The 26,923-nt window shown below is 40.2% G+C and overlaps 1 protein-coding gene across 1 annotated transcript in view; it reads left to right on the top strand.

The window, feature by feature from the left end:
* Positions 1-26,006, top strand: part of LOC121277168 (zinc finger and BTB domain-containing protein 5) — a 42,242-nt gene extending 16,236 nt beyond the window's left edge. Inside the window, exon 2 of the mRNA XM_041186274.1 lies at positions 21,965-26,006. Within this exon, the coding sequence (XP_041042208.1) occupies positions 21,969-24,014 (2,046 nt within the window). The 5' untranslated portion in view covers positions 21,965-21,968 and the 3' untranslated portion in view covers positions 24,015-26,006. The remainder of the gene's footprint in view (positions 1-21,964) is intronic.
* The last annotated feature ends 917 nt before the right edge of the window (positions 26,007-26,923 follow it).

Genomic DNA, 26,923 nt, shown 5'->3' with positions numbered 1-26,923 from the left:
CAGCTTGCTTTAATTGCACATTTCAACCCTCATTGGCAGCCATGTCGCGCTGTCCACCATTCAACTTTTTTTTTGGGGCAAAAAACCCCGACTGCAAGCCAGACAAAATTAAATTCTTCACTTAACATCTCCAGTGTCACTGGATTCCCAAGGAAAATTTTGAGAGCAGACAGATCGCTATCCTTCCAAAGGCCAGCCCGACTTTCACAGAGCGATCCTGAGATCTAAATGTATCATTATTTAGACACGCTCAGAGAGAACAGAAACAGAGGAGGTAACAACTATTTTTCCTTGTTTTATTGAGTATGTGGCCCTTCAGCTTTCAGGTCACTGACAACCTGACGACTGATCTATATTCTGATAAGCATAATCCCAGTCTGGCTGTTTTGTGATTCTTGTCACAGCAATATGATTGATTCTTCCTTGTTCAATTAGGGATGGATGACAAATAGAGTTCTAGTGATTGACACTCGTACTCATGCCCACTGCTTCAACTTTAACATGACTCAGTCTTATGTGGATCTAAATTGCATGGCATCAATTTGCCACAGGTGGCGAGTGTATAGGACAGCATTGGCCTGGAAGATTCAACTGATTAGAAACTTATGTACCTACTTCTTGAGGGATAACCTGGTGCTTCTTTTAATGTAATTTGCCTCGTGAGGAAGTCTCTGGTTTGAGATATGACAAGCAGGCCACTGCTGGGAGTCAGGTCCACATGTCCTCACTGATAGATCGTATGAAGAACTCTGAAGAACATTAAAAATCTCAAAATGGTTCATGGTTTTGTCTCAGAAAACTGTTAAAACTGACCAGAGTTGAGTATGCTGTGATGATTTTATCTGCTGATTTAACTTGCTTTTGTATATACTGTATTTTGTTTCCATTTTATAGTTTTAACCTGAAATAAATGGCCCGTCTGTGTATTCCTTTCCCATAAATCAATGATCAGGAGTGTACAGTGGGCATTCTGAAGTATTTTTTTCAGTCTTACCCCTAAGGCACATTACATACAGTTACAGTTTCTCTTTGAGAGGGCTTGCTCTCACAACAAACATAAATTAAGGATGCTGACCACAGCTAGAGAGAGAACCCAAGTCATGATGCTTGATGGTTGCTAAAGTGGAATAATTACCATGTATAGACCAGATGAGTTGCTCATGTTTTAAAATTAAGCAAGCAGCGCGAATATTAAAGACTAGAAACTCTAAGTGATGAAGAACAAAATCTAGAATTAGCTCATCCAGCAGCAGCATTAAAAGATAAGGACCCAAAACAAAAAAGCTAAGGACCATATGTACCAATTAGAAATGTTGGGAGCTGAAAATAGCAGCACAAGCACAAGGAGAAGAAAACGGTTGTAAGTTAATACATGTAAGAGGTTGAAGAAATGAGGAAGCACTGCTCAAGCAAGGGGTAGAGGAAAAGACCAACATACCCATGACCTGCCGGGGAAAGCTTATTAATTGAGAGGTTGGTAAGTGGGATCCAGTTGGTAACTCCAGATCAATTTTTTACTAAATTTACCTTCGTTCCAAATTTTAAAGAACATAGACTAATTCTTGAGGACTTTTGAATTATTAGCAAATGACCAGAACTGGGATAGCAGAAATGATGGTCCTCACAATTAGCGATAAAGGATTTTCTGTGCTTTCATGTGTAAATCAGATGAGTAGTGTGGATTGTTATGCTGTAAAGTGAGGCCTTCCTACCATTTCCAGGGCACGCAGGCTGAAACTTAAAATATTGCGGAAAGCTCTGAGCTATGGTTACAGAGAGAGATAACGAGAAGTGCATTGTATAATGGCATTGTGGTTAGTGGGAGAAAATGTAACATAGTTAAGAAATAGGTTCTTTAAAGTGAAAAGATTGTTTATTGAAGGTTGCTAGACGTAGGTTTTGGTACAAGTGACCAAATGCGTCAATCATTTCACGGCTCCTTGAGCAGAATGAAGCAAACAATAGGTCGGATAGATAAATGACCCATACTGATTGGATCCATCTGCACCTCAAGAAGGAAGCTGAATTCCATATATCCTGCAGGGTGTTGCAAATTAACGGATTGGTTAACAAAAACCTGGTCATTTCACCTGAGTAAGTGATGGCAGTGATTAACCATCTTCCCATTGAAAAATTTGTGACAGAATTGAGCCAGGACTATAGGATCCTTAAAATTAATGACAACTTGCACAGTGAGAAAAATATTTTTTTCTCTTCTGAAGCATGAGAAGCTGCCTGAACCAGTTACAATAGATTGGAAGCGTAAGTTCTGTACATGGTTTACAGTAAAGATAGAGGACGTTTGGCTCAACTGGTCTACATTGGCGCTTATGCACTACAAAATCCTCCATGCATCCCTTTTCATCCAAGCCTATTGTTTTATCCTTCCATTCCCTTGTCCCTCATGTAGTTATCTAGCCTCCTCTTAAATGCACCAATGTAAGCAGATACATCATCTCTATGTCTAATCTAACAATTCCTTTCATAATCTATAGACCTCTATCACGTTATCCCTCTGCATTCTCTTTTCTAGAGAAACAGCTGCAGTCTGCTCAGCCTTTTCTGATAAGTATAACCTATCTGTTCTAGTATAATTCTTGTGAATCTTTATTGCACTGTCTCCAGTGCTGCTAAATTCATTTTATAACATGAAGACTAAAATTGTGCCCAGTACTTCCATGTGTGTTCTAACTAAGGTTCGATACCGTGTTAGCATAAATTTTCTGCTTTTCAATTTTATTCTTCTAGAAATTAAACCCCCTTTTTATGGTCTTATTAACCTGTTGATACTTCTAGTGATGTGTATCTATACCCCTAAATCAGTATTTCTCAAAGTTTTTCATCTGAAGACCACTTAAGTGGGCTGTGGGAATGTTTACCCTGCCTAGAGGTCCTACCTCAGCCTGCTTTCACTTGCCAGCGCAAACATCATCAGAATTAATGGGAGCTTACGGAAACTGTGATGAAAGTATAATAATTTTCATAATATTTTTCTGGTTTATTGTGAATCAAGTTTATGGGGGTAAGTATAGTTGCGTCTGTGAGATTTAATTACATTTGGAGCTAAGTAGACTGCAAGCTTGAAATCATCAAAAGAAGCTAGGTGCTTGACATGCTAATGAGTAAATATGGATGCTGGTTTAGCATGTAAGGTGTGAGGAGAATTTGCATTTTTACATAAATGAAGGGATTTGGATTTTAAAGGGACCTTAATCTGTTTGCAACTAGCCAGATAAACAAGGCAAAGGAGTGTGTGTATTTTTCCCAAAGGTTACTGACAAGATTGGCAACATTAAAGTTTTTTATATTATGAGGAAGATACAGCTTCAAAGGTATATGGAACAATAGAATTTACATATTAAAAAGGGAAACATATAAAAAGGAGAATGAAAGGCTATGTGGGAGATATTAGAATCTAAGTGTGTGAAATAGCCTTAATGACGCCTCCAGCTATTTGTGCATTAGTCTGCCATATAATGAAACTGAAGTTGGGAAAAAGCCATTTGGAATTCCACTATCACGTGGGTATTGTGTTAACTTGCTGGTTTTGTTTTAAATCTAAAATCTATTTTGGATTGTCGCCTTAAAAGAGGTGTGTAACTGAGTCAGGTTAATTAGAAATTTTAGGAGTTACTATAGTAAGTAATAAGAAACTAGTCTTATGTATGTGTTTATTTAGTTAATCAATTTAATTTTTAAAATCTGTAAAGGTCTTGGTGGATTTATTACTTCTGAATTCCGTGCACACACCTTCTCGTAATAGATACAGATTGCAAAACCATTGTCATAGCGCGACCAAGTTTCCCTTGTGGATTTGGTCCACCTGCCGCACACTATCTGCCATGTCATAACCAAACTATAAATATGCATTTTTGCTACTTTTTATGAAATAAAAGCATATTATTCATGCCATAAACTAAAGTATAGACATGTTCATGTTATAAACATTTAAGACTACAGGAGAGTACATTTATTTGAAACATTCTATCTAACATATGTTATAAAATATCACAATCTTCAAAGAAACTAATACTTACTGTTAATTGATTAATATAGATGTAACATAAAGCTTGCTTATAAAACAAGTGTTAGACCATAAGACATAGGAGCAGAAATTAGGCCATTCGGCCCATCAAATCTGCTCCGCCATTCAATCATGGCTGATAAGTTTCTCAACCACATTCTCCTGCCTTCACCCTGTAACCTTTGATCCCCTTACCAATCAAGAACCTATCTATCTCGGTCTTAAATGCACTCAATGACCTGGCCTCCACAGCCTTCTGTGGCAATGAATTCCATAGATTCATCACTCTCTGGCTAAAGAAGTTTCTCCTCATCTCTGTTCTTAAGTCTTCCTTTTACTCTGAGGCTGTGCCCTCGGGTCCTAGTCTCTCCTACTAATGGAAACATCTTCCCCTAGTCCACTTTATCCAGGCCTTTCAGTATTTTGTAAGTTTCAATCAAATCCCCTCTCATCCTTCTAATCTCCATCGAGTATAGACCCAGAGTCCTCAAACGTTCCTCATATGTTAAGCCTTTTATTCCTGGGATTGTTCTCGTGAACCTCCTCTGGACCCTCTCCAGTGCCAGCACATCCTTCCTGAGATATGGGGCCCAAAATTGCTCACAATATTCTAAATGTGGTCTGAGCAGAGCCTTATAAAACCTGAGCAGCACATCCCTGCTTTTATATTCTAGTCCTCTCGAAATAAATGCCAACATTGCATTTGCCTTCCTAACTACCGACTCAACCTGCAAGTTAACCTTAAGAGAATCCTGGACTAGGACTCCCAAGTCCCTTTGCACTCCAGATTTCTGAATTCTCTCCCCATTTAGAAAATAGTCTATGCCCCTATTCTTCCTACCAAAGTGCATGACCTCACACTTGCCCACGTTGTATTCCATCTGCCACTTCTTTGCTCATTCTCCTAACCTGTCCAAATCCTTCTGCAGCCCCCCCGCCTCCTCAATACTACCTGTCCGTCCACCTATCTTTGTATCATCTGCAAACTTAGCCAGAATGCCCTCAGTTCCTTCATCTAGATCATTAATGTATAAAATGAAAAGTTGAGGTCCCAACATTGACCCCTGTGGAACTTCACTAGTTACCAGCCGCCATCCTGAGAAGGACCTCCTTATCCCCACTCTCTGCCTCCTGCCAGACAGCCAATCTTCTATCCATGCTAGTACCTTGCCTCTAACACCATGGGCTCTTATCTTACTGAGCAGCCTCAAGTGCGGCACCTTGTGAAAGGCCTTCTGGAAGTCCAAGTAGATAACATCCATTGGCTCTCCTTTGTCTAAACTACTCGTTACCTCCTCAAAGAATTCTAACAGATTTGTCAGGCATGACTTCCCCTTGATGATACCATGCTGACTTTGCCCTATTTTACCATGCACTTCCAAGTATTCTGAAATCTCATCCTTAATAATGGACTCTCAAATCTTACCAATGACCGAGGTCAGGCTAATCAGCCTGTAATTTCCTGTCTTTTTCCTCATTCCCTTCTTAAACAGGGGGGTTACATTAGCGATTTTCCAATCGTCTGGGACCCTCCCTGACTCCAGTGATTCCTGAAAGATCACCACTAACGCCTCCACTCTTTCTTCAGCCAACTCCTTCAGAACTCGGGGTTGTAATCCATCTGGTGAAGGTGATTTATCCACCTTCAGACTTTGCTTGCACTTATGATGACTCTTGCTATGCACATGGGAACCTGCCTGGTTGTGTGACATTATGCAATTGGTAGGAATGAGAGTTCTGGTCTGTTCTCTCTTTGGCCTTGGCCCTGGCGTTGCTTGCCAGTGACTTGCATTTTGGACCAGCCTATGGACCATCAAATGATTTTTATTACCCAAGCAGTATGCGGCTGCCTTATTCTTTCAACCAAAGTGTAAGACCTTATTTTTTATTTATTTCTTTCATAGGATGTTGGTGTCGCTTGGCTGGGCCAGCATTTATTGCCCATTTCTAATTCCCCTTGAGGTGGTGGTGGTGAGCTGCTTTCTTGAACCACTGCAGTCCATGAGATGTAGCTACACCCAGTGCTGTTGGAGAGGCAGTTCCACAATTTTGATCCAGCAACAGTGAAGGAATGGCGATATAGTTCTAAATCAGGATGATGTGTGGCTTGGAGGGGAACTTGCAGGTGGTGGTGTTCCCATGCGTCTGCTGCCCTTGTCCTAGGTGGTAGAGGTTGTGGTTTTGGGAGATGCTGTCGAAGGGGACTTGATGAGTTGCTGCAGTGCACCTTGTAGATGGTGCACACTGCGGCCATTGTGTGTCGATGGACGGAGTAAATGTTTAAGATCGTGGAATGGATAAACATTCAGCAATCTTGGGTGGGTGTAATCCATTTGGACCAGGGGTTTTATCTTGCCTAAGTTCAACTAGTTTAGTAGCAATTATTTCTCCATTTTCTATCTTAATTGTCTTGCAATATATTTCCTGGCAACTATGGTGAGAGAATATTTCAATCAGCAAAAAAGTCAGGAAAATATTTGAAAATTTCGAAGTGAGAAAAATGCGTGGATAATTAGGAGTGTAAGTGTCAAAATGTGTAAGAGTGATAAAAGAATAAAGTGCCAAGGCATGTCTTATGTGAAAGATTCTGAAAAAGGACTAAAAAACTCAGAATACTTATTTAAGTCTCAGATCATTAAGTTTCTAGGAGAGCTAAATATTGCGTTGCGATTTTATCTTCTAATTTAAGTTTCCTCTGTGTACGTTTATTTCTAGTAATAAGCGGCTAATGGTTGAGTCTGAAATAGCCATTCCATTCTGTCAGCGTGTGCTTTTCCCCAGTGGAGAGATAAGTATTTGGTGGCATGTTAATTAGTCATTAGATTAGATTGTTAACCAGCAGGTATTTTATCCCATTCACTTGCTGTATACTGTTATGGTTAAAGTTCATGGGCATGTTTATGGAAATATGTATGAGTATTGAGGGGACTACCTGAATTGTGACCTAGTTATTGCCCAACCTCAGTGGAGTAACTCATGTTAAGGCTTATCTCAGAAAAGGGTTGGTGCTCACTATCCAGGTAAACTTTCAAAATCTTCAAATAAAATCTTCACACGGGGGGGGGGGGGGGGGGGGGGGGGGGGGGGTCGGTGGTGGAGGGGGGAGCCTGATTATTAGTCACAGGATACCATACCAGATTCCTTTCTCTGATCAATGAACTGCAGGGAAAAAATGACCACCTTTCTGTTTTACATTCTGAAAAATAAACTATCTGAAAAGTTGAGCATCTGTAATTTTGTCAGAATCCCAGAATCAAACACTGCAGAAGAGGCCCTTCGGCCCATCAAGTCTGCATCGACACGTGAGAAACACCTGAATGACCTACCTACCCAATCCCATTTACCAGCACTTGACCCATAGCCTTGAATGTTATGAATGCCAAGTACTCATCCAGGTACTTTTTAAAGGATGTGAGGCAACCCGCCTCCACCACCCTCCCAGGCAGCACATTCCAGACCGTCATCACCCTCTGGGTAAAAAAGTTTTTCCTCACATCCTCCCCCTCTAAACCTCCTGCCTCTCACCTTGAACTTGTGTCCCCTAGTGACTGACCCTTCAACTAAGGGGAACAGCTGCTCCCTATCCACCCTGTCCATGCCCCTCATAATCTTGTACACCTCGATCAGGTCGCCCCTCAGTCTTCTCTGCTCCAATGAAAACAACCCAAGTCTATCCAACCTCTCTTCATAAGTTAAATGTTTCATCCCAGGCAACATCCTGGTGAATCTCCTCTGCACCCCCTCCAGTGCAATCACATCCTTCCTATAATGTGACGACCAGAACTGCACACAGTACTCCAGCTGTGGCCTCACCAAGGTTCTATACAACTCCAACATGACCTCCCTACTTTTGTAATCTATGCCTCGATTGATAAAGGCAAGTGTCCCATATGCCTTTTTCACCACCCCACTAACATGCCCGTCAGAGATTTATGGACACACACACCACCCTTTGTTCCTCAGAACAGTATCAGATATCTAACTTAAATTGAATGCTCAAAATGAGAGCAGAATTGGAAGATTAAAGTCAGGAAGTTAGCCTGGAGAATTTCAACATCAAGATACAACCATCAATATATTTCCATTTGCAGCCACAACATACTTTTAATCTTGTACCATTATTGCAACTTCAAATTATGTGCGTGCATTCTCTTTGCTCTTCTCATTGCTGGCTTTACAGATGTCAATCTGGAAATGTGAAATTGGACAGAGGGCAGTATGTATTCTGATATAAGTCACTCTGTAGTAAGTGTTTGGTTTGTATTTGTTCAGTTAGGACCAAAAATCCATGTGGTTGGATATTAGCACACTATAGGCATCAGAAAATGCAAAACCTGAAGAAGTTCCAGTGAAGCTCAACACAAACTGGAGGAACAGCACCTCATCTTCCAACTAGGCACTTTACAGCCTTCCGGACTGAATATTGAGTTCAACAATTTTAGATCATGAGCTGTCTCCTCCATCCCCACCCCCTTTCCGATCCCCCTTTTTTCCAATAATTTATATAGATTTTTCTTTTCTCACCTATTTCCATTATTTTTAAATGTATTTCCATCCATTGTTTTATCTCTACCTTTTAGCCTATTTCGATCCCTTCCCACCCACCCCACCCCCACCAGGGCTATCTGTACCTTGCTCGTCCTGCTTTCTACCCTTAATGTCACCTATTATCACATTCCTTAGATAATATCACCACCTTCAACAGCTCTTTGTCCTTTTGTCTATGACATCTTTTGGTTATCTCCATCTATCACTGGCCCTCTATCCAGCTCTACTTGTCCCACCCCCCTTAAACCAGTTTATATTTCACCTCTTTTCTATTTTTCCTTAGTTCTGTTTAAGAGTCATACGGACTCGAAACGTTAACTGTGTTCCTCTCCACAGATGCTGTCAGACCTGCTGAGTTTTTCCAGGTATTTTTGTTTTTTGTGCTGAAGAAGTTTGTTTCTCTTGTTTCTAGATTAGTTTTAGGCAAAATCCAGTAAATCCACATTGATTTGTGAGTTTGCAAAAAAGTGCTTTCAGAATGATAAATCTTGCCAATCAAATAGTTGAAACAGAAAGTCTAGCTCTTTACAGATATTCAGTAGAATTTATTAATATGGAATTTCCCTGTGGAACAGTTGATCTTTCACATGAAAGTGGAGATCTTTAAGACAGATGTTTCTAATCTTAATCTAGATTTTCCAGTCAGATGCAGGGATATACAAGGCAATGTTCACTATTTATCATGGGCGTTTATCTGTATACATGGCAATATTATAAAAACACTGGATTTTGGTAACAGGAACGCATTGGGTCTTCATTGAACTTGTAGTCTACTACATTGATCAAATTCTAATCTAATTGTCTGCATATCTACAGCTACAAGACTTCAACGTCTTACTATGGGGCTGGAGGGCTTATGTTTAAAGTTGCAGATTCTCGACATTTGTGCCATTTTTCTATGCACAGAACTCAAAGCACCATTTCAGGAATCGTCATCTTAAGGGTCTCTATAATTATTTGTTTGTGTCTTGTTGTTAGGGCTCTTTGTACCAGTGCACTATGATGTTCTAGGTACATTGTAGTGTATTTCAAGGATATTTTGAAGGTGTAGCCAGTACTTGGCGCTCATGAGTGAGTTTATGCACCACCAGCTACTCTACTGAGTATATCAGGACTGTGTAGGTAATTCTGGTGCCACTGTAAAGCTAATTTTTTTTTAAGACTTTAAATCTCACCTTGAGAATTTCATTGATTTCACCTTTCTGCTCTTCACCCTCTGTGTCCCTTTTGGCTTTCTCGCTCCCAGTTCTCTAATGACATTTGTTTTCCCCAAGGAGTTACCCTGGAACGAGTACACTTTTAATGTACTGGCAGAGAATAAGCGTAAGTGTGACGCTTGCACCAAGTATATAGGTAGATGTAAAGTAATTTCTGTGCTTTGTCCCACTTTCCCATCAACCCTATCTTCACCAATTCTACTGGTCACCTAATCCTGTACACAGTAAATTTTAAATCCTTATCTTACATTTACAAATTACTTCACAGTTGCACCCCAGCACCTGTGGCAGTCTCCTCCAGCCCTGCCTCCAGGTCAGTCTGTACTTGAACTCGGGGATTCTTTCTCCTCCCTCTTCCATAACTCTGGTCATCTGCCCCAATTCTGATTACCGCTTGGTATCTATTTCTCTTCTGTTTTAAAGAGGCTGTATAAATGTTAGAATGTGTTGAGTTAATAATGTCAACCACACAATTCTGCGAGAGCTGAAAGTGGTAGTAAATCTGGTTTCCACAGGAAGTACACCTGGTTATGTTTGCACATCTCGTGTCTGATTTTAGTGCAGCCTCAGCAGAGGCAGAGTTGCAAGCTGTCTCCTCCAGCTTGGAGAGCAACAAATGAGGGAGAAAATCTGCAGCATGCCTTTTGAAAAGCCACCCTCTTAATTGAAAACAAAACACTTAAATGCTAATGATAGCAACTGCAGTTCTTGCTGAGATATAATGAGTATTGCTGAAAAAAGAGAGGTGGAAGCTTTTCATCTTTCACTCATCAGGATACTTCGCAAGAATACTAATATAAGGGGGAAAACAACAATTTATACTTTGCACAGACAGAAAGAACATATACGCACATTGTGCTTGTTTCAACTAAACAAAATAAGTGACAGCCACTCACTGCTCATTCCTCAAAGCAATGCCTTGACCAATCAGGATCAAGCTGCCTGGTTTAAATTTCAAGCAATGCTTGGCAGTTAATTGTCAGTCACCACTTGTGCATTCTCCATGGCAATGCCTCAACCAACCAGCACTGTATTCACATACAGTATAAATTGTTATTTTGCCTTGTATTGCTATTCTTATGAGCTGTCCTGATGAGTGCAAGACAAAAAGCTTCGATATGTTTCTTTTTTTCAGCAATACTCAAGTTCTGTACTACCAAACGACTATGAGATATAATGGTGGCGTGTGAAATTTTCATGCCGTTGTCATGCAGGTGTGTTATACACAGGGATTCCAGTAAATCATGATGATAAACATGTTAATCTAACAATGCAATTATAGATTTTGTCCTTCTAAACTTGGATTGTGTTTGGAGAGTACTTTGTGCTGCATAACACGTTCTCATGATTATAGCTGTATTAATGCAGGTAAGCAATGAGATGATTTGATTGTGTTACAAAAGAAGCATATTGGCTTAATTCCTTTCTTTTTGCAACTGGTTTAAAAATGCAAAGTAGACCTAGTGCAACTTTGGGTTGGTGTAATGAGTGGATAGATTGAGTGCCTAGTTTCTGGAGGTGAAGTAGAACCTCAAACTGTACAGAGCATGAGGTTACCCATGTTGGGTTGAAGCTCAGATATTTCATGGAAGCTGGATGCAAGCAACTGATTTTTAACTCTTCCATTACCTTAAACACCAGAAGTCTTTAGAAATCATTCTGTGACCACTCCTAACATAGAACAAGGCTATCATGAGCAATAAACCAGTGCGTACAGATGGAAAAGGGTGGTGTAGATGCTTTCCATCTCCTTCACCATCAACAAAACTAATAGATTTAAAATATCCAATAGATGTCATTGCACAAATGATATCCAGGGTATTGGTGAAGCAGTAGAGGACGCACAATATATGTTTTGTGGAAACAACTTTTCAACATTGTGACTTTATTCACAAGATGCAGAGATCATATCCACATACGTTAAAGACTTCTTCAGTGCCTCGTTTCTTTGAGTTGAGAGAGAGGTTAAAGCGGCTGTGTTAATAGGCACGCCAAGACCATTTGCTACAGTTATAATGTGAGATTTCAGCACAAGGCAGCTTCTCGCAGATGTTTGTAATCACTTAACTGATTTTATTATCAGTCACCTACTGAGTGTTCCGATTAAGGCCTTTCCATTCTAACTGACCTTATTTTTGAAAGAATTCTGAATGTTTGGAGGGGGAAAGGAAGGCCAGGCCAAGTTGTTTGACTGATTTTTGAATATTTTTTGGATTGTTATCCCCCATAATCCACTACTTGAAAGGTGCTCTATAAATACAAGTTGTTATTCAGCAGCAGGTAATTGAGCGACAAAAGGCTGTGATGCTGCTAGCTGCAACAGTAGATGCTTTCTGTTAAAGGAACGAACCATTGCAGCATTAGATCTGGCTTGCGCAAAAAATGTGACCGGTTCTGTAGGGCTCCCTTATTTACAGCGCTGCAGAACATTTTACATGAATAGAAGATTAAGAGTCTGAAACAAAGGCCAAACTTACTTTTCTTGATTCTTAGCCCTGACTGTAATGCCTCCGGTAAGGGTTATAGAATCATAGAGGTCTACAGCACAGAAAAAGGCCCTTCGGCCCATTGAGTCTGCACCGGTCAAACAAGTACCTAACTATTCTAATCCCATTTTCCAGCACTAGGCCCATAGTCTTGTACGCCATGGCATCACAACTGCACATCCAATTACTTCTGAAATGTTATGAGGGTTTCTGCCTCTACCACCCTTTCAGTCAGTGAGTTCCAGATTCCCACCATCCTCTGGATGAAAAAATTCTTCCTCACATCCCCTCTAAACCTCCTGCCCCTTACCTTAAATTTATGCCCCCTGGTTATTGATCCCTCCACCAAGGGGAAAAGTTCTTTCCTGTCTACTCAATCTATGCCCCTCCTAATTTTATACACCTCAGTCATGTCCCCCCTCAATCTCCTCTGCTCCAGGGAAAATAACCTTAGTCTATCCAATCTCTCCTCGTAACTAAAACTCTCCAGCTCAGGCAACATCCTGGTAAATCTCCTCTGCACTCTCTCTAGTGCAATCACATCCTTCCTATAATGCGGATTCCAGAACTGCATGCAGTACTCTAGCTGTGGCCTAACCAGCGTTTTATACAGTTCCAACATAACTTACCTGCTCTTATATTCTATGCCTCAGCTAATAAAGGCAAGTATCCCATAGGCCTTCTTAACCACCTTATCTATCCGTCCCGCTACCTTAAGGGACTAGTGAACAGGCACACCAAGATCCCTCTGATCCTCGGTACTTCCTAGGGTCCTACCATTCATCATGCATTCCCGTGCCTTGTTTGTACTGCCCAAGTGCATCACCTCACACTTATCCAGATTAAATTCCATTTGCCACTGATCTGCATCTGCTTTGTTAAATCCAATTCTGCCAAGGGGAAGATCTGTCTAATTTAAGTTCAACAATAGAAATTTTTGACCTGAAAATTGATAGCTTCTGACTGATGATTATATTGTTGCCATCGTAAAAACACAGCATAGGACATTATAAGAGATGAAGGGCGACAATTCAAAAAAGAAATTTGAGAAGTTAGTAGTTTCCCACTGGAGTTGAAATGTTTGAGGGTGACCTGATGGAAGCCTTCATGATTATGAAGGGATTTGATGAGGTAAATCTATCCTTGGTTTGTCCCTGTAGTGTCACACTTCACAGTGGAGATGTCCTTGTGATATAGGTAATATTTTCTCTCCACAGACCTTGTAAGGACACAATCTTGACCATGGATGCTGTTGTGGACATGTGTCTGCAACAGGTAGGTTGATGAGGATGAGGTTAAGTAAGTGTTAATTCTTCATTGGTTCTCTCACCATCTGATGCAGGTCCTGTCAGTGGTTATATGACCAAGCCACTGTTGATGAGACATTGAAATTTTCTCACCCAGAGTGCATTCTGTGCCCTTGATTCCCCTTGTCCAACTTAGGGCATGTGCTAGCTTGATAATTGTAGTCAGATAAATGAGATGTATCACGATAATGCAGTCCTGTCTTACATTTGGGACTAAAGGTTCTTGGGACAGAGAATATGAGGAAGTTCAGACCGCATGTTACTTGTGCTGGATGTGGAAGGACTTGCTGCTGCTGAGTTCATGAAATAAGGAAGTGTTTCATTTCCCCACACTAACTTGTGCTCTTCAAAATAATCATCAAAAATAAGGCAACCAGTCGTTTGTCATTGTGGAACAGTGGCATCCAATACGTTCTTTTAATGCATCTGCCAAATGCAAAACCTTTTTCTAAATGTAAACTAATGCTGTAGTTTGATCTTCTGCAAGTTTTCAGTAATTTTGAAATTGGAGAGGATCATGTGACTTGGAAAATTGTCTCAGGAAATTAGGGAATATGGGGTCATAAGACCTTTCTCTGTTTTGGTGGGGCCACTGACAGCGCTATGAATGATTGTGTAATTAGAATACTGAACTTTCCTAGTCTGTCAGCGTTATGTTTTTGACAAATTGACAGACAGCTATTGTGTGTAGATAATGTAATGTGTGTGCTTTAAGTGCCTGGAAAGGAGGGTGTAGCATTTCCAATCTGGGTGTAAAGAACTGCAGTACTGGTTAGCAAACTGATAAACTTAACATGCATGGATTTCACTCATGGATGCTGGACTTTTGGAATCTGATTTAAAAAATTTGATGTAAAAATAGCAGAATTTAGGGATCATTTGTACTCTTTAAAAAGAGGTGTACTCCGTGTTTGTGGCTCTTTTAACACACAGGAATAAGAATTCTCTGTCATTAGTAAGAGTGAATTACACCACCCAAATCCCCACACCTGCTTTAATTTCAAGAGCTGTATTATTGGATAGATCTGTGGGAAAGAAGATGCTGGAGACTTTTACATTTTCTGTTGCCATGGCCCCATGCTCCCATTTCTTTGGTTGCACAATATTTCAGTGGGATGTACCTGTCCTCCAAATTGAGAGTGATGTATCTGAATTAGTGCTATCTCAGAATAGTTTTATATGATGCATGATATAGTGGGAACCTGGGTGGGTGATTTGTGATCCAGTTATCTTGATAAATGGAAAGGAAGATCTCTCAGAGAATACATGATAAAATAATGAAGATATTTTGCTGTTACAGTGAATTACTGTGTTAAAAATATATGCCTTTACAAGTATATTGATTGGAATACAAGGGCAAAACACTGCAGATGCTGGGAATCTAAAATCAAAACAGAATGCTTAAAATATTCAACTGTTCAGATAGCATATGCGGAACAAGAAGCAGAGTTAATGTTTTAGTTTGATGTTGGGGTGAATGTTTTAGCAACAGATGAGCTGAGGAAGGGCTGGAGTCACTCAGTGTTATGGATGTGGAATTATACAGCCTTGGTAATGTGTTCTGTGTTCAGTAGCTCATCTCAGCGTCAAATATGACACCAAGGTTTATCCTCAAGTCGGTTGCCAGGGAGAGGGGTAGAGTCAGTGATTAGTGAACAAAATTTTGTTGTGCGGACTGAAGACAGCTGCTTCAGTTTTCCCAATATTTAGTTGGAGAAAACTGCAATTTTCAGTTTTGGATTCCTGACAAGCAGTGTGACAGATTGGAGACGGTGGAGCAGTCAAGAGAGATGTTAATTAGGTAGACCTGAGGTTTCATCTGCCTACATGTGGAATCTGACGTGTTTTCAAATTATGTTGCCGAGCAGCAGCATGCAGATGAGAAATAGGAGGGGACCAAGGATAGTTCTATGGAGGACACCAGATAACCGTCCTAGAGCGGGAAGAGAAGACAATGGAGTTGATTCTCTGGCTACAGCTGGATTAATAAGAATGGAACCAGGTGAGTGCAGTCCCAACCAGCTGGATGGCAGTGAAGAGGTGTTGGAGGAGGATGGTGCAGTCAAACGTGTCAAAGATGCAGACAGGTCAAGAAGGATGAGGCATGCTTGTTTGCCACGGGCACATTCATGCAGAGTGTTATTTGTGACTTTAATGAGGATTATTTAATACAGTGGCATGGATGAAAACCTTATTGGAAAGAGTCAGATAGAAAAGGGAAAGGGGACACAGGTCTAAGAGGTGACAACACATTGAAGGACTTTGGAGAGGAAAGGGAGGTTGGAGATGGGGTAATTGTTCACAAGGATAGAGGGTAATGATGGCAAATTTAAAAGAAGAGGAGAAGGGGGAAGTTGGCTGCTTAGCAGTTAGTTGGTATAGGGTCAAGGGAGCAAGTTGTGAGTCTTGTGGACAAGGTGAACTTGAGAGGAGATGGTGACACTGGAGAAAATTTCACGTTCGGAGCTCGAATGGGGGAAACCTTCAGAAATTTGGCCTATGGGAGCCAGCAGCCAAACAGTCAGCCTTAGTGACAAAGATGTCCATGAGCTCCTTGCACTTGTGGTTGAAGGTTAGGGTGGAGGAGATAGTTTTGTATTGGAGAAGAGAGCAAGTTTATTTGCATTCCAGCATGATTCTGGAGTAATGAGCAGTTTTGACAGAGGAAAGCAGGACCAGATAATGCTTTATATGATCCAGCCAGACCTGGCAGTGCATGACTAAAGCCATTATCTGCCATAGATGTTCAAGTCTGTTTCCCAGTAAATAGCAATTCAAATTCCAGATTACCATTCAGTAAAACTATTTTATTTACTCATATTTATTTATTGACTCACTGTGTCAACATCTCCTAGTCTATCTAAACAAGACAGTGTATCCTGACTTACTGTAAGCAGCACCATGGCAGATCTTGTGTGTATGTGTTAATGTGTGATCCATAACGAAAGTAAAAAAGTCAGTGTTCCTTTTATTGTTAGTGCATGTTTGTTCTAAATGCTTCAGGATAGTAACCAGGTGAAGTAAACAGCTGTTTTGAAGTCATGCTGCTGTGATTTTGATACACTGAGCTGAACAAAGACTGGATGAAAGGGGCTGTGAATGAAAGTCATTGCAGAATTCTTACAAATTTGAGAAGGAAAGCACACATGAATGTTACCTGCATGTGGGCTCATTTCCCATTCCCATTCTCTAATGATAGGGTTCCGCTATGTATTAAAAGCATCCAGCGGCAAGTCTGGACTAGATATTTGTGTAATTTACACATTTGTTTAAGCTGCTTTATTTCACAGTGAGTGAACAAGCAAAACAGCAGTTAGTGTAACTTTGTTTCAATCAATACAAATGTGTAATAATACAAAATAATAAAATGATTATGCTTCCCACATTCGTGAGCCATCTTACTATATTTAAATAAAATAACTCCTAATTAGCTTTCAGTGTGCTACGCTTCTGAGCCGGCCAAAACCTTCCCACGCAACTTTCTTTTTAAAGCCTGACTGGCAGTCTGAGACTCTGTTCACAGCCAGAAGGGTTCAGAGATTTCCCAGTACAATAGATGTGAGGTACTTAGAGTGGATACTGTGTACATGGATTTTAGCAAGGCATTTGACAAGTTCCCACATGTGGGAGTGGGCAGTAAAGTGGCAGATGGATTTTAACATAGAGAAGTGTGAGGTTATACATTTAGGGAGGTCAAACGGTTACAGGAATTACACAATAAATGGGAATATACTAGGAGAGGTAGATAAAGTGAGAGATCTTGGCGTACAAGTACACAGGTCCCTGAAGGCAGCAGTTCAAGTAGACAAGGTTATAAAGAAGGCATATGGAATGCTGTCCTTCATTGGCAGAGGTATAGGATATAAAAGTAAGGATATAATGTTGGAATTGTATAAAACACTGGTGAGCCCACAACTGGAGCATTGTGTGCAGTTCTCGTCACCACATTACAGGAAGGACGTAATAGCTCTGGAGAGAGTGCAGAGGAGGTTTACAAGAATGTTGCCAGGGTTAGAAAAGTGTAGCTACGAGGAGAGATTGGATAGGTTGGGGTTATTTTCCTTAGAACAAAGAAGGCTGAGAGGTGACTTGATTGAGGTGTACAAAATTATGAGGGGAATAGATAGAGTGGACAGAATAAAATCGTTTCCCTTGGTGGAGAATTCTAGAACCAGGGGACATAGATTCAAGATAAGTGGCAGAAGGTGTAGGGGGTACATGAGGAAGAACTTTTTTTTATGCAGGGGATAGTGGGTGTCTGGAATTCGCTGCCCAAGTTGGTGGTAGAGGCAGAAACTTTAAAAATTACCTGGATCTGCACCTTAAGTGCTGTAAGCTGCAGGGCTATGGGCTGGGTGCAGGAAGGTGGAATTAAAAAGGGCACTTGGGTGTCCTTGGGCAGGCATGGACAAGATAGGCCAAATGGCCTCTTTCTGTGCTGTAACTTTTCTATGGTTCTATGACCAAGATGGGCTACTAAATTGCTTACTGGGCTGGATTTTCTGGTCAGCAGTGAAGATACTGTACTTGCTGCTGACCTTGAACAAAACTGTCAACAAAGATCTCATGAGCTCTGTTGCATGAACTCTCCCTTTCCCATCATATTTTGTTTTTGGCATCAGGTTGAGGGAATCTGCAGGCATCCAGCAGCTATGAAATCTGAGGAGGGGATAAGCAGCCAATCACATTGAAGTATTGTCTCAGACAGCAAATCGAGAAGTATAAACACTGACTCCCATGCTTCTAACTTTTATATATACTGAAACATAAGATTTGAACCTATATATCGGTTTAAGGTAGAAACAAAAGCATAATAAGCAAACTTTTAAAATGTTCTTATTTTAAATATGTGAAATTTCTTACCAAGAAATTTGACATTCAGCAGATATAAAATTACTCTTATGGGGCCATTAAGGCTGCTTAGCAGTAGTTATGAATCTGGTGCACTGTTAAAAGTCCACTTGTACCTCATTCAACAAGGCATAACTTTTTCAAGGCATTTTACAGCAAGGCTAAGAGCATAAGGGTAGATGTTCTTATCAGTTCACTTTTCCAGTTGACTGCATTCTGAGGGGAGGACCTCAACAGCACACACTTGGAGAACCATAGAATCATTGATTGCAACTCCTGGAATTATTTCCCTGTTTAACTGTGCAGAAATCACTGTCATTTTCAAAGGAATAATGATAGTTTCACCATCTTTATTACTGCAAAATCCAGGCCATAGCTTACCATACTTGGGGAAAGCATGTTCCATTAACACATCAACAGCCTTGTTCAGGTGTTTTCTTTAAGCTCGTAGATTCCAGAGGCAGACCGGTACTTGCATAAGTTCTTGGGAAATCCTGGATCATTTTTCACCTCAACACAAGCGGATCCCTGTCACCCACACACACCAGCCATCCCAGAGGAAATCAAAATTGTTTTCAAATTACTTTATAATAGACTAGTGAAGGAATAAAGATAACCAAGGCATGTATGTCCACTAATTATTGTGGGGATTGCAAATTTTAGGCTGGACATGCCTGCTGTTTTTGCACCTATGCAAAGCAGCCAGGACTAGAGTCTGTATATATAATGTGATCTCCTGCGTTGTAATTGTGTAACAGTACACTATACAAATAATAAATCACAAGAGATCTGCCAAAATTAGAAGGAAAGAAAAAAAGATTCATTATCTGGAAAAAAAACAAGTGCACATGTAACATGGTATCTTTGTCCTGGTGATCTTGTTATAATCATGCTATAAGCAATCAGTACATTTATGACCACAGGTACATGCTGCAGCCATTCCATGTATGGCCTTGGGTACAGGTACATGCCAAAGCAATCGTTACATGTATACCTATGGATATGGATGCTGTAAGTGTTATTACAGGTTTATGCTGTAGCAGTTATTGTATGCAGGAATGTGCAAAATCAGCCATTACATGTACACCTGTAAGTACTTATAGTAATCATTACATTCACAGTGACAAGTAAATGTTGTATAGGACACGCACAGTTGCTACTGTACTGGCCATCACATGTACGCCCACTGGTATGTGCTATATCAACCTCATGAGCATCAGCAATAGAACCATTTATTTCCTCTCTGGTTTTCATCCTTTACTCTTCCCAAAACCTGCTAGGGGTATAGTTTGGTTGGCTTTGCACCCCTCCGGCACTTCAAGTATGAGACTGGAAGTGTCAGGGAGTGGGCAGAAAAAAATTGGAAGAAGTGATTCCCAAAGACAGTTGACATTGTTGAGGTGAACTGATGATTTTTCAGAGAATATTGTTAACTGCGTGAAGGGATAATACAGGTTTCATTCTGAGCATCAAGAATCAATGCAGCTGAATTACAGAGATGTGGTTTAAGCCCAAAATTTTAAAAGCTGCTAAAAAGCAGAACTTATAACAGATATTTAGATGTCGCCTCTGTGGGAGCTTGATTTTTTTTAATTTGACGTTGTTGTACTTTTGGTTGCAACACTTACACCCGGTACATTTATAGTGTGCAATATTTAAGAACTTTAGGCCCCAGGGAATGTGCGTATTTACAATCTTCACCATGTGATTTAAAGAGGACACAGGAACAGAGAGAACTGGTGGTTCATACAAATCTTTGAAGATGGCAGGACAAGTTGATAATGCTGTTAGAAAAGCCTACAGTACCCATGGTTTTATAAATACAGCCATAGTGTTAAAAGCAAGCTAAACCTTTGTGAATCACTGGTTAGATTCCAGCTGGAGTGAGCCTAACACTTTGGGAAAGATGTCAAGGTTTTGGAGAGAATGCAGGGATTTACTAAAATGATATCTGGGACGAGAGACTAGAGAAGCCTGGATTGTTCTCCTTGGAGCAGAGAAGGCTAAGAGGAGATTTAATAGAGGTGTTTATATATTCCAACGTTCTTGATAGATTAGATGAGGAGAAAGTTTCCACAGGCTGGTGGATCAATTACCAGAGGTCAGATTTAATATAATTGACAAAAGAACCAGTGGGAAGATGAAAAACTTATTTTATGCAACATGATCTGGAATGCACCACCTGAAAAGGTGATAGATTCAATAGTAATTTTCAAAAGGGGATTACACATACACACACACACACACACACACATTCCTCTAAAGGGTAAGTAAATACAGGGCTATGGTAGAATATGACAGTGGAACTAATTGAATAACTCTTTCAAGAGTTGGCACAGACCAACTGGGTCGAAAATCGTACTGTGTAAGATTCTATAATCTGAATTGTTGTAGATAATTCAGAAATTGTAGGCTCCATATAAATTATTAGTATTCATTACTTCTGTGGTATTTAATTTCCAGCACAGTTTTTAAGTAATTTCTTCAGGTATGGTCATTTTGGGGGGAAAAAAGCACATTTTTAAAATGAATATTTTGACTTAACCCACAGAGACTAGCCAGTTACTGTTTTTAGAGACAACTGCAATCTTATATCTTCAGAAAGCTGCTCCTGGCAAACAGCCTAGTTGCACATGCTTGGTGTCTGTGCTGACTGTTTTGTTCCATAAAGAGGTCAGATGTACTGTGTAATTCAGCTGATTCTTGAAGACATTGATAATTTGGAATCATTAGTGTGACCACATGGAAGAGGCGTGGCCCTGCATCACAGGCTCTGCTTGTTGCAGTTGGTGCTGAGCTGCTTTTAGTTTTAAAATACAAATCCATGTGTGACCTTCTGCATTGCTTTTAAATGTATCACAACCAAATAAAAATTAATCTCTTTAATATTGGCAGAAATGTGCAGATGAGCAGAACCGCATTTGGCCAAGCGTGTGAACAGAACTCTGGTTTTTATGACTGCATTAGGGAAAATATCTATTTAAAATAGTCTGAAGTACTCCAGATACTGTAATGCTTTGTGCAATGTAACTTAGGCAATGAACATTTGAAAGTGCCCATGTCAAGATACAGCTTTTCAAAAATAGATTTCATGAAAATGTCTTACTCATGCTGAAATGGATAAGTACTTTCCTCTGTTGATGGTTATCCTGCACTCCTGTGAACGGGAGAATCTGAGTTCCTTCATTTCTGTGTCATCTCATTGTGCTAACATGATCTGACAACAGAAAGCTGCTGACAGTCTCTATTGCAAGCAATAACTGCTGTCAGTAAGCGGAATCATTCATCTTAAAACTTCATGCATAAATGAAATAATTAAGTACTTGCTATAATTAAATTTATATTTTTAGAAGGAACATTTTAGGCTAAGACCAGTTCATAGTTTTAACACATTCCCCATTATTGTTCACTAACTGCAAATAGATAAATGATTGTGATGAGACTTGTTCATAACCAAAGGAAAGTTATGAACTGGGAAATGAGGATTGCTGCACATGGAAAAACTTTCACAGCTTTTCTTTGTTTTAACAGGGTCATGGATTTTCCAGGCCACTTTGAACAAGTCTTCCAGCAGCTGAACTATCAGCGGCTTCACGGACAGCTCTGTGACTGTGTGATTGTTGTCGGGAGCCGTCATTTCAAAGCTCATCGCTCTGTGCTTGCAGCATGCAGCACCCACTTCCGTGCTCTCTTTACTGTCCCAGAGAGTGATCAATCACTGAACATGGTTCAGCTGGACAGTGAAGTGGTTACAGCAGAGGCTTTTGCAGCCCTTGTTGAAATGATGTACACGTCCACGCTTATGCTAGGAGAGAGTAACGTTATGGATGTGCTGCTGGCAGCTTCCCACCTCCACCTTAATTCTGTTGTGAAGGCTTGCAAACATTACTTAACTACCAGGACTGTACCTATGTCTCCTACAAGTGAAAGGCTACAGGAGCAAAATGCTCGTATGCAGAGGTCCTTTCTACTTCAGCAGCTGGGTTTGAGCTTAGTAAGCTCTGCTCTCAGCTCCAGCCAGGCAATGGATGAGCAAGTCAACGTGAACTCATCACTCCGCCATCACTTGGAGGATCAGTCAACTGCGTTTCCTGTCCAGCGATTGCAGAAAAGGAAGGCCATTCCTGATGAAAGATCAAAGAAAAGGATGAGACCTTCCGTGGATGAGTCTATCATCACTGAGGAAACATCGGATAATGGACAAGCTGTGGTGCATACATGTGAGGAACTCTTTACACCAGACTCCCTGAAGCTGGGGGATGGCTCGAAAGCCGATGCAACTGTTGAAAACAATGTGGAAGGTGCTATCATATTTGAACAGGCCTTTAGCACACCAGAAGATAATCAGGTGCCCAGTCAGTCAGATAACAGTGGAGTTGGTCATTCACAAGCATCCATGGCTTCTCAAGCGACTCACATTGAAACTGCTTTTAGTCAAGACTCTGCTAACGAGAAATCGGATTTTCACTCTGAGACCGCAGAACTTCACGTGAATGGAAATGAGGAGCAGGTCCGAATTGTTGTGAAAGCTGAACCATTAAGCTCACCTGATCCTCAAGATGAGGCAAGTGATGTTGCCTCACAGGCTGAAGGTAGCGAATCGGTGGAGGTGGAAGGAGGAATGCCTGGTGCAGAAAAGCTAGAGCTTAGCCCAGAGAGTAGTGACCGGAGTTTCTCTGATCCTCAGTCTAGTACTGACAGGGTCACGGACATACATATGCTAGAATCGGCAAACACTGACTCAAAAGCTCCCTTTCATATTTCCACCTTTTTAAACAAGAACCGAACAAACAGCTACAGTGGGGGCCAGAATGCTGATGATAACATTCCGAACACAACGAGCGATGGCAGAATAGAAAGTGAAGCTACTTATTTAATGAGCCCGGTGTCCGGGGTTTCAGCTGGTGCCAACTCTGCAATAGTGGCAGCTCGAATGGAAAATCCGTTTAATGATAGTCCTGATGCTCATTTTATGCGACCTATGCATGACTTGCTGGGCCTATCCTGTGGCCAATCCACCGGGTACAAAACCGGAGGAGAGCCATTCAGATTAGACTTTCCTAGGCCCAGTTCTGGATTGCATTCACTATCCAGACAATCTATCATTTCATCGCGAGGAGGAGCCAGTAATTTCCCAGGTTATCGTCGTATTGCCCCAAAAATGCCCATTGTGACCTCAGTTGGAGATGGAAGCTCTGGTTCCCAGGACACTGGCTCTAATTCCCAGATCAGAATGTTGAACAGTACCTCTTCTGCTTTTGAAAATAATCATTCTTTGCAGTCAGGCCCTCCCCAGTTGACACGGGCATCTGCAGATGTACTTTCAAAGTGTAAGAAAGCCATGTCGGAACACAATGTTTTGGTGGTGGAAGGTGCCCGTAAGTATGCCTGTAAAATTTGCTGCAAGACCTTTTTAACATTAACGGATTGCAAGAAACACATCCGTGTTCACACAGGAGAAAAGCCCTATGCATGTTTAAAATGCGGGAAAAGATTCAGTCAGTCAAGCCACTTGTACAAGCATTCCAAAACAACCTGCTTGAGATGGCATGGCAGCAGCTTGCCAAGTACTCTGCTTTGAGATTAGACTTTCAGCACGATTCATCATTCTAAAGAGTGATGATTTTTTTTTTTAAATTGCTTGTAAAATTAAAGATGAAAAGACTTTTGACTGACTATCTAGCAGTGTCCATAAGGTGCTGAGTCCAGGACAAATTAAATTTTGTAGAATTTAGCAACTGTATATATGTACTGCACTTTTATATGCTCTTAAGCTGTTTTGTTTCAGTAGTTGCACACTAAAGCAAATCTGCTAAGTGATTAGTACAGAATTGTGTCTGTTTGTGTATCTTTCAAAAGTTTAGCTTGTGTTTTATCTCTTGAAGGTATTTAAATTAAAGAAGGAACTAGTAAGCTGAGTTTGTCAACCGTTGGGAATCTATATTTGTGTTTGGGGGGTGGGTGGGAGCACTGGTCAAAATTTGAACTTCATCACCTACTATTGAACAAGCCTTTAATAACCACACCACCTTGTGCTGGAGGACTGCAGGAGAAATACATCACTGTTCAGAAACCTTCTGATGGTTCAATTCTGTAAATGATATTCTGGTACTATCTAGAACCATCGTCAGCACTAGTAGAAATGTTAGATGGAACATCCAAAAAGAGGAAATTTTGCAAAATTAAGATAATAAATGAAGAGAACCACCTTCGGAAAGAAATTAGAAGTGAAATGAACCCAGTTCTGCTTGGGGTTTTGTTTGACAGCACAAAGTTGTCCAGAATTTGTCACTGTCTTCTATAATGGTGTTGGAGAGAATACTTGTAGAACCTGGGGAGCTCCATGTTGCATTTATCCCATGCTGTATATGTCTTGTAAGTACAAGGTATATCATTTACAGCAAGCACAGTCTGACCAAACAGAAGGGCAAGTAACATACATACATAGGTGTTTTTCTAGACTGGATTACAGGTTTGTACTGATGACACATACATTAACTTTCTCCATGAGTCAATGGTTTCCTGGTTTTCTAGCTCTTGCTACTGATCAAGTTCCCTGATTCCATGGTTGATCCCACTGCTTTAAAGCTCCTACCCCTCATTGACTTTAGGTTTGTCATATGACACACTCCCTCCCAATATGCCAGACAGTTGTGGACAAGATGCTGCTTTATGGATCAGTCTGTCATGAATGACCTGAGCTTGTGATACTGGGTGCAGGCAGGTAAAATATTTCCCATTTCTATCTACATTTTACAAGAGAATTTTAAAAGACAATTTCCAGTCAATGTAACCAAATCAGTCCGACTTTGTTTTTAAAAGAACAATATTAAAACTGGAGAAAATCAGCCTGTCAGAAACAAAACTAAATAAACAAGCTTTAGTGTATAAATTAGACTTTTAAGGCAATACTTTTGTTTAAGATAGTGACAGCGCAGTCAGTTATACAGTATACTTTTGGTCTGGAATATTTATTCATAATTTCAAATGCAGCAGTTTTCCAGGATATTACATCAAATTTATGGATGTCAATGCGGTATTTGCAGATTTCTAAAAACTATGGTTCTGTTGAAGATTGGCATTAATTAAGTGCACAGCACTTTCTGAAAATAAAGGGCGGTGTACGAACATTTAAAATGTCTTTTAACCACAAGTAACTAAAGGAAAAACTTTAAATTTATTTAAAGAGTCCCCTTAAGTTTTTTTTTAAACAAGTATTCTTACTATTCAGTATTTAGATATGGAGACTGAGGACCCGGTTGATTAGCAGTACCTATCTAAAGCCCCATCGAAAATTTCAGCTGTATGGATCCTCTGCCAAAAGTTATTAAAATCTGAAGCAACGTGAAAGGTGTATTTATTATACTAGAGTGTGTGAAGAGTCTTATGCTACTAGTTATCCTGACTTGAGATTGATATGCCAAAAATTGCTATGGAATAGGACTAAAAGAATAATGGTGAAAACACTGTCAAAGTATACTGTGTAGTAAAAAGTAATTTTGTACAGTATGAATACTGTCTTTGTAAAAGGTCAATATACTGTATAATGAATAAAAGTTCATGTCCAGCAAAATTCTTAAACTTGAGAATATTATTTAAGATCTGTTCTTCTACATGAAATATTTTACACAGTGGTAGTGTAAATTTAAAATAACATGCCAAAATCCACAGGATCTCTCAATCACTACCACATTCAAGTTAGTCCTAAAAGGGAGGAAAAATCATTCAAGCAAAGATTGTTTCAATTTAATTTTCAAATTCATTGAATGGAGCATAAAATTACTCCATATTGCATTAGTTTAGTGTAAATATTGATCATTAATGTGGGATATAAATACAGTACATTATTGCACTGGTATTGGAGAACCTGCAGGTTCTTGGCTCCAATACTGTTTCAACACCAATATAGGCACAGAATATGAGGGGTAAAATCGAAGGAGCGAGAAGCGCATACAATTTCATTGTGTCTTTCACATCCCTAAAGAACAAGTTTTAAAGTACAGTCACTTGTGTGAGGCAAATTCAATAGCCAATTTGTGTATAACAGAGACTTATAGACAGCAATGAGATGGATGACAAGTTCATCTGGTGGTATTAGTTGAGGAATAAATGTTGAGCAGAACCCCATTGGCTCATTATGCATCTACCTCAATTGGCATACAGACTGCCCAATGTTTTAACCAAGCTTGGAACAAGTTTCAGTATAGGAACAGTAGTAGACCCCCCAAGCCCCATTCTGCCCGTCAGTTAGATCGTGGCTGAGTGTAACTCAATTATGTTTACTCTTGCTCCATTTCCTTTGATACCATTACTGTATAAAAATGTATCAATCTTGATCTTGAAAATTTCACCTGACTTAGTATCCACAGCTTTTGGGGGAAGTGATCTAAATTTCCACTATCATCTACCAGTGCAGATCTGTGCCATGATGTTTTCCAGACTCAATTATTCCAATACTTTCCTGATCAGCTTTCTGTCTTCCTATCTCCG

This window comes from Carcharodon carcharias, chromosome 4 (assembly GCF_017639515.1).
Source record: "Carcharodon carcharias isolate sCarCar2 chromosome 4, sCarCar2.pri, whole genome shotgun sequence".
Lineage (NCBI taxonomy): Eukaryota > Metazoa > Chordata > Chondrichthyes > Lamniformes > Lamnidae > Carcharodon > Carcharodon carcharias.
Note: the sequence above shows the minus strand (reverse complement) of the source record. Positions and strands in the feature narration are given on the sequence as shown.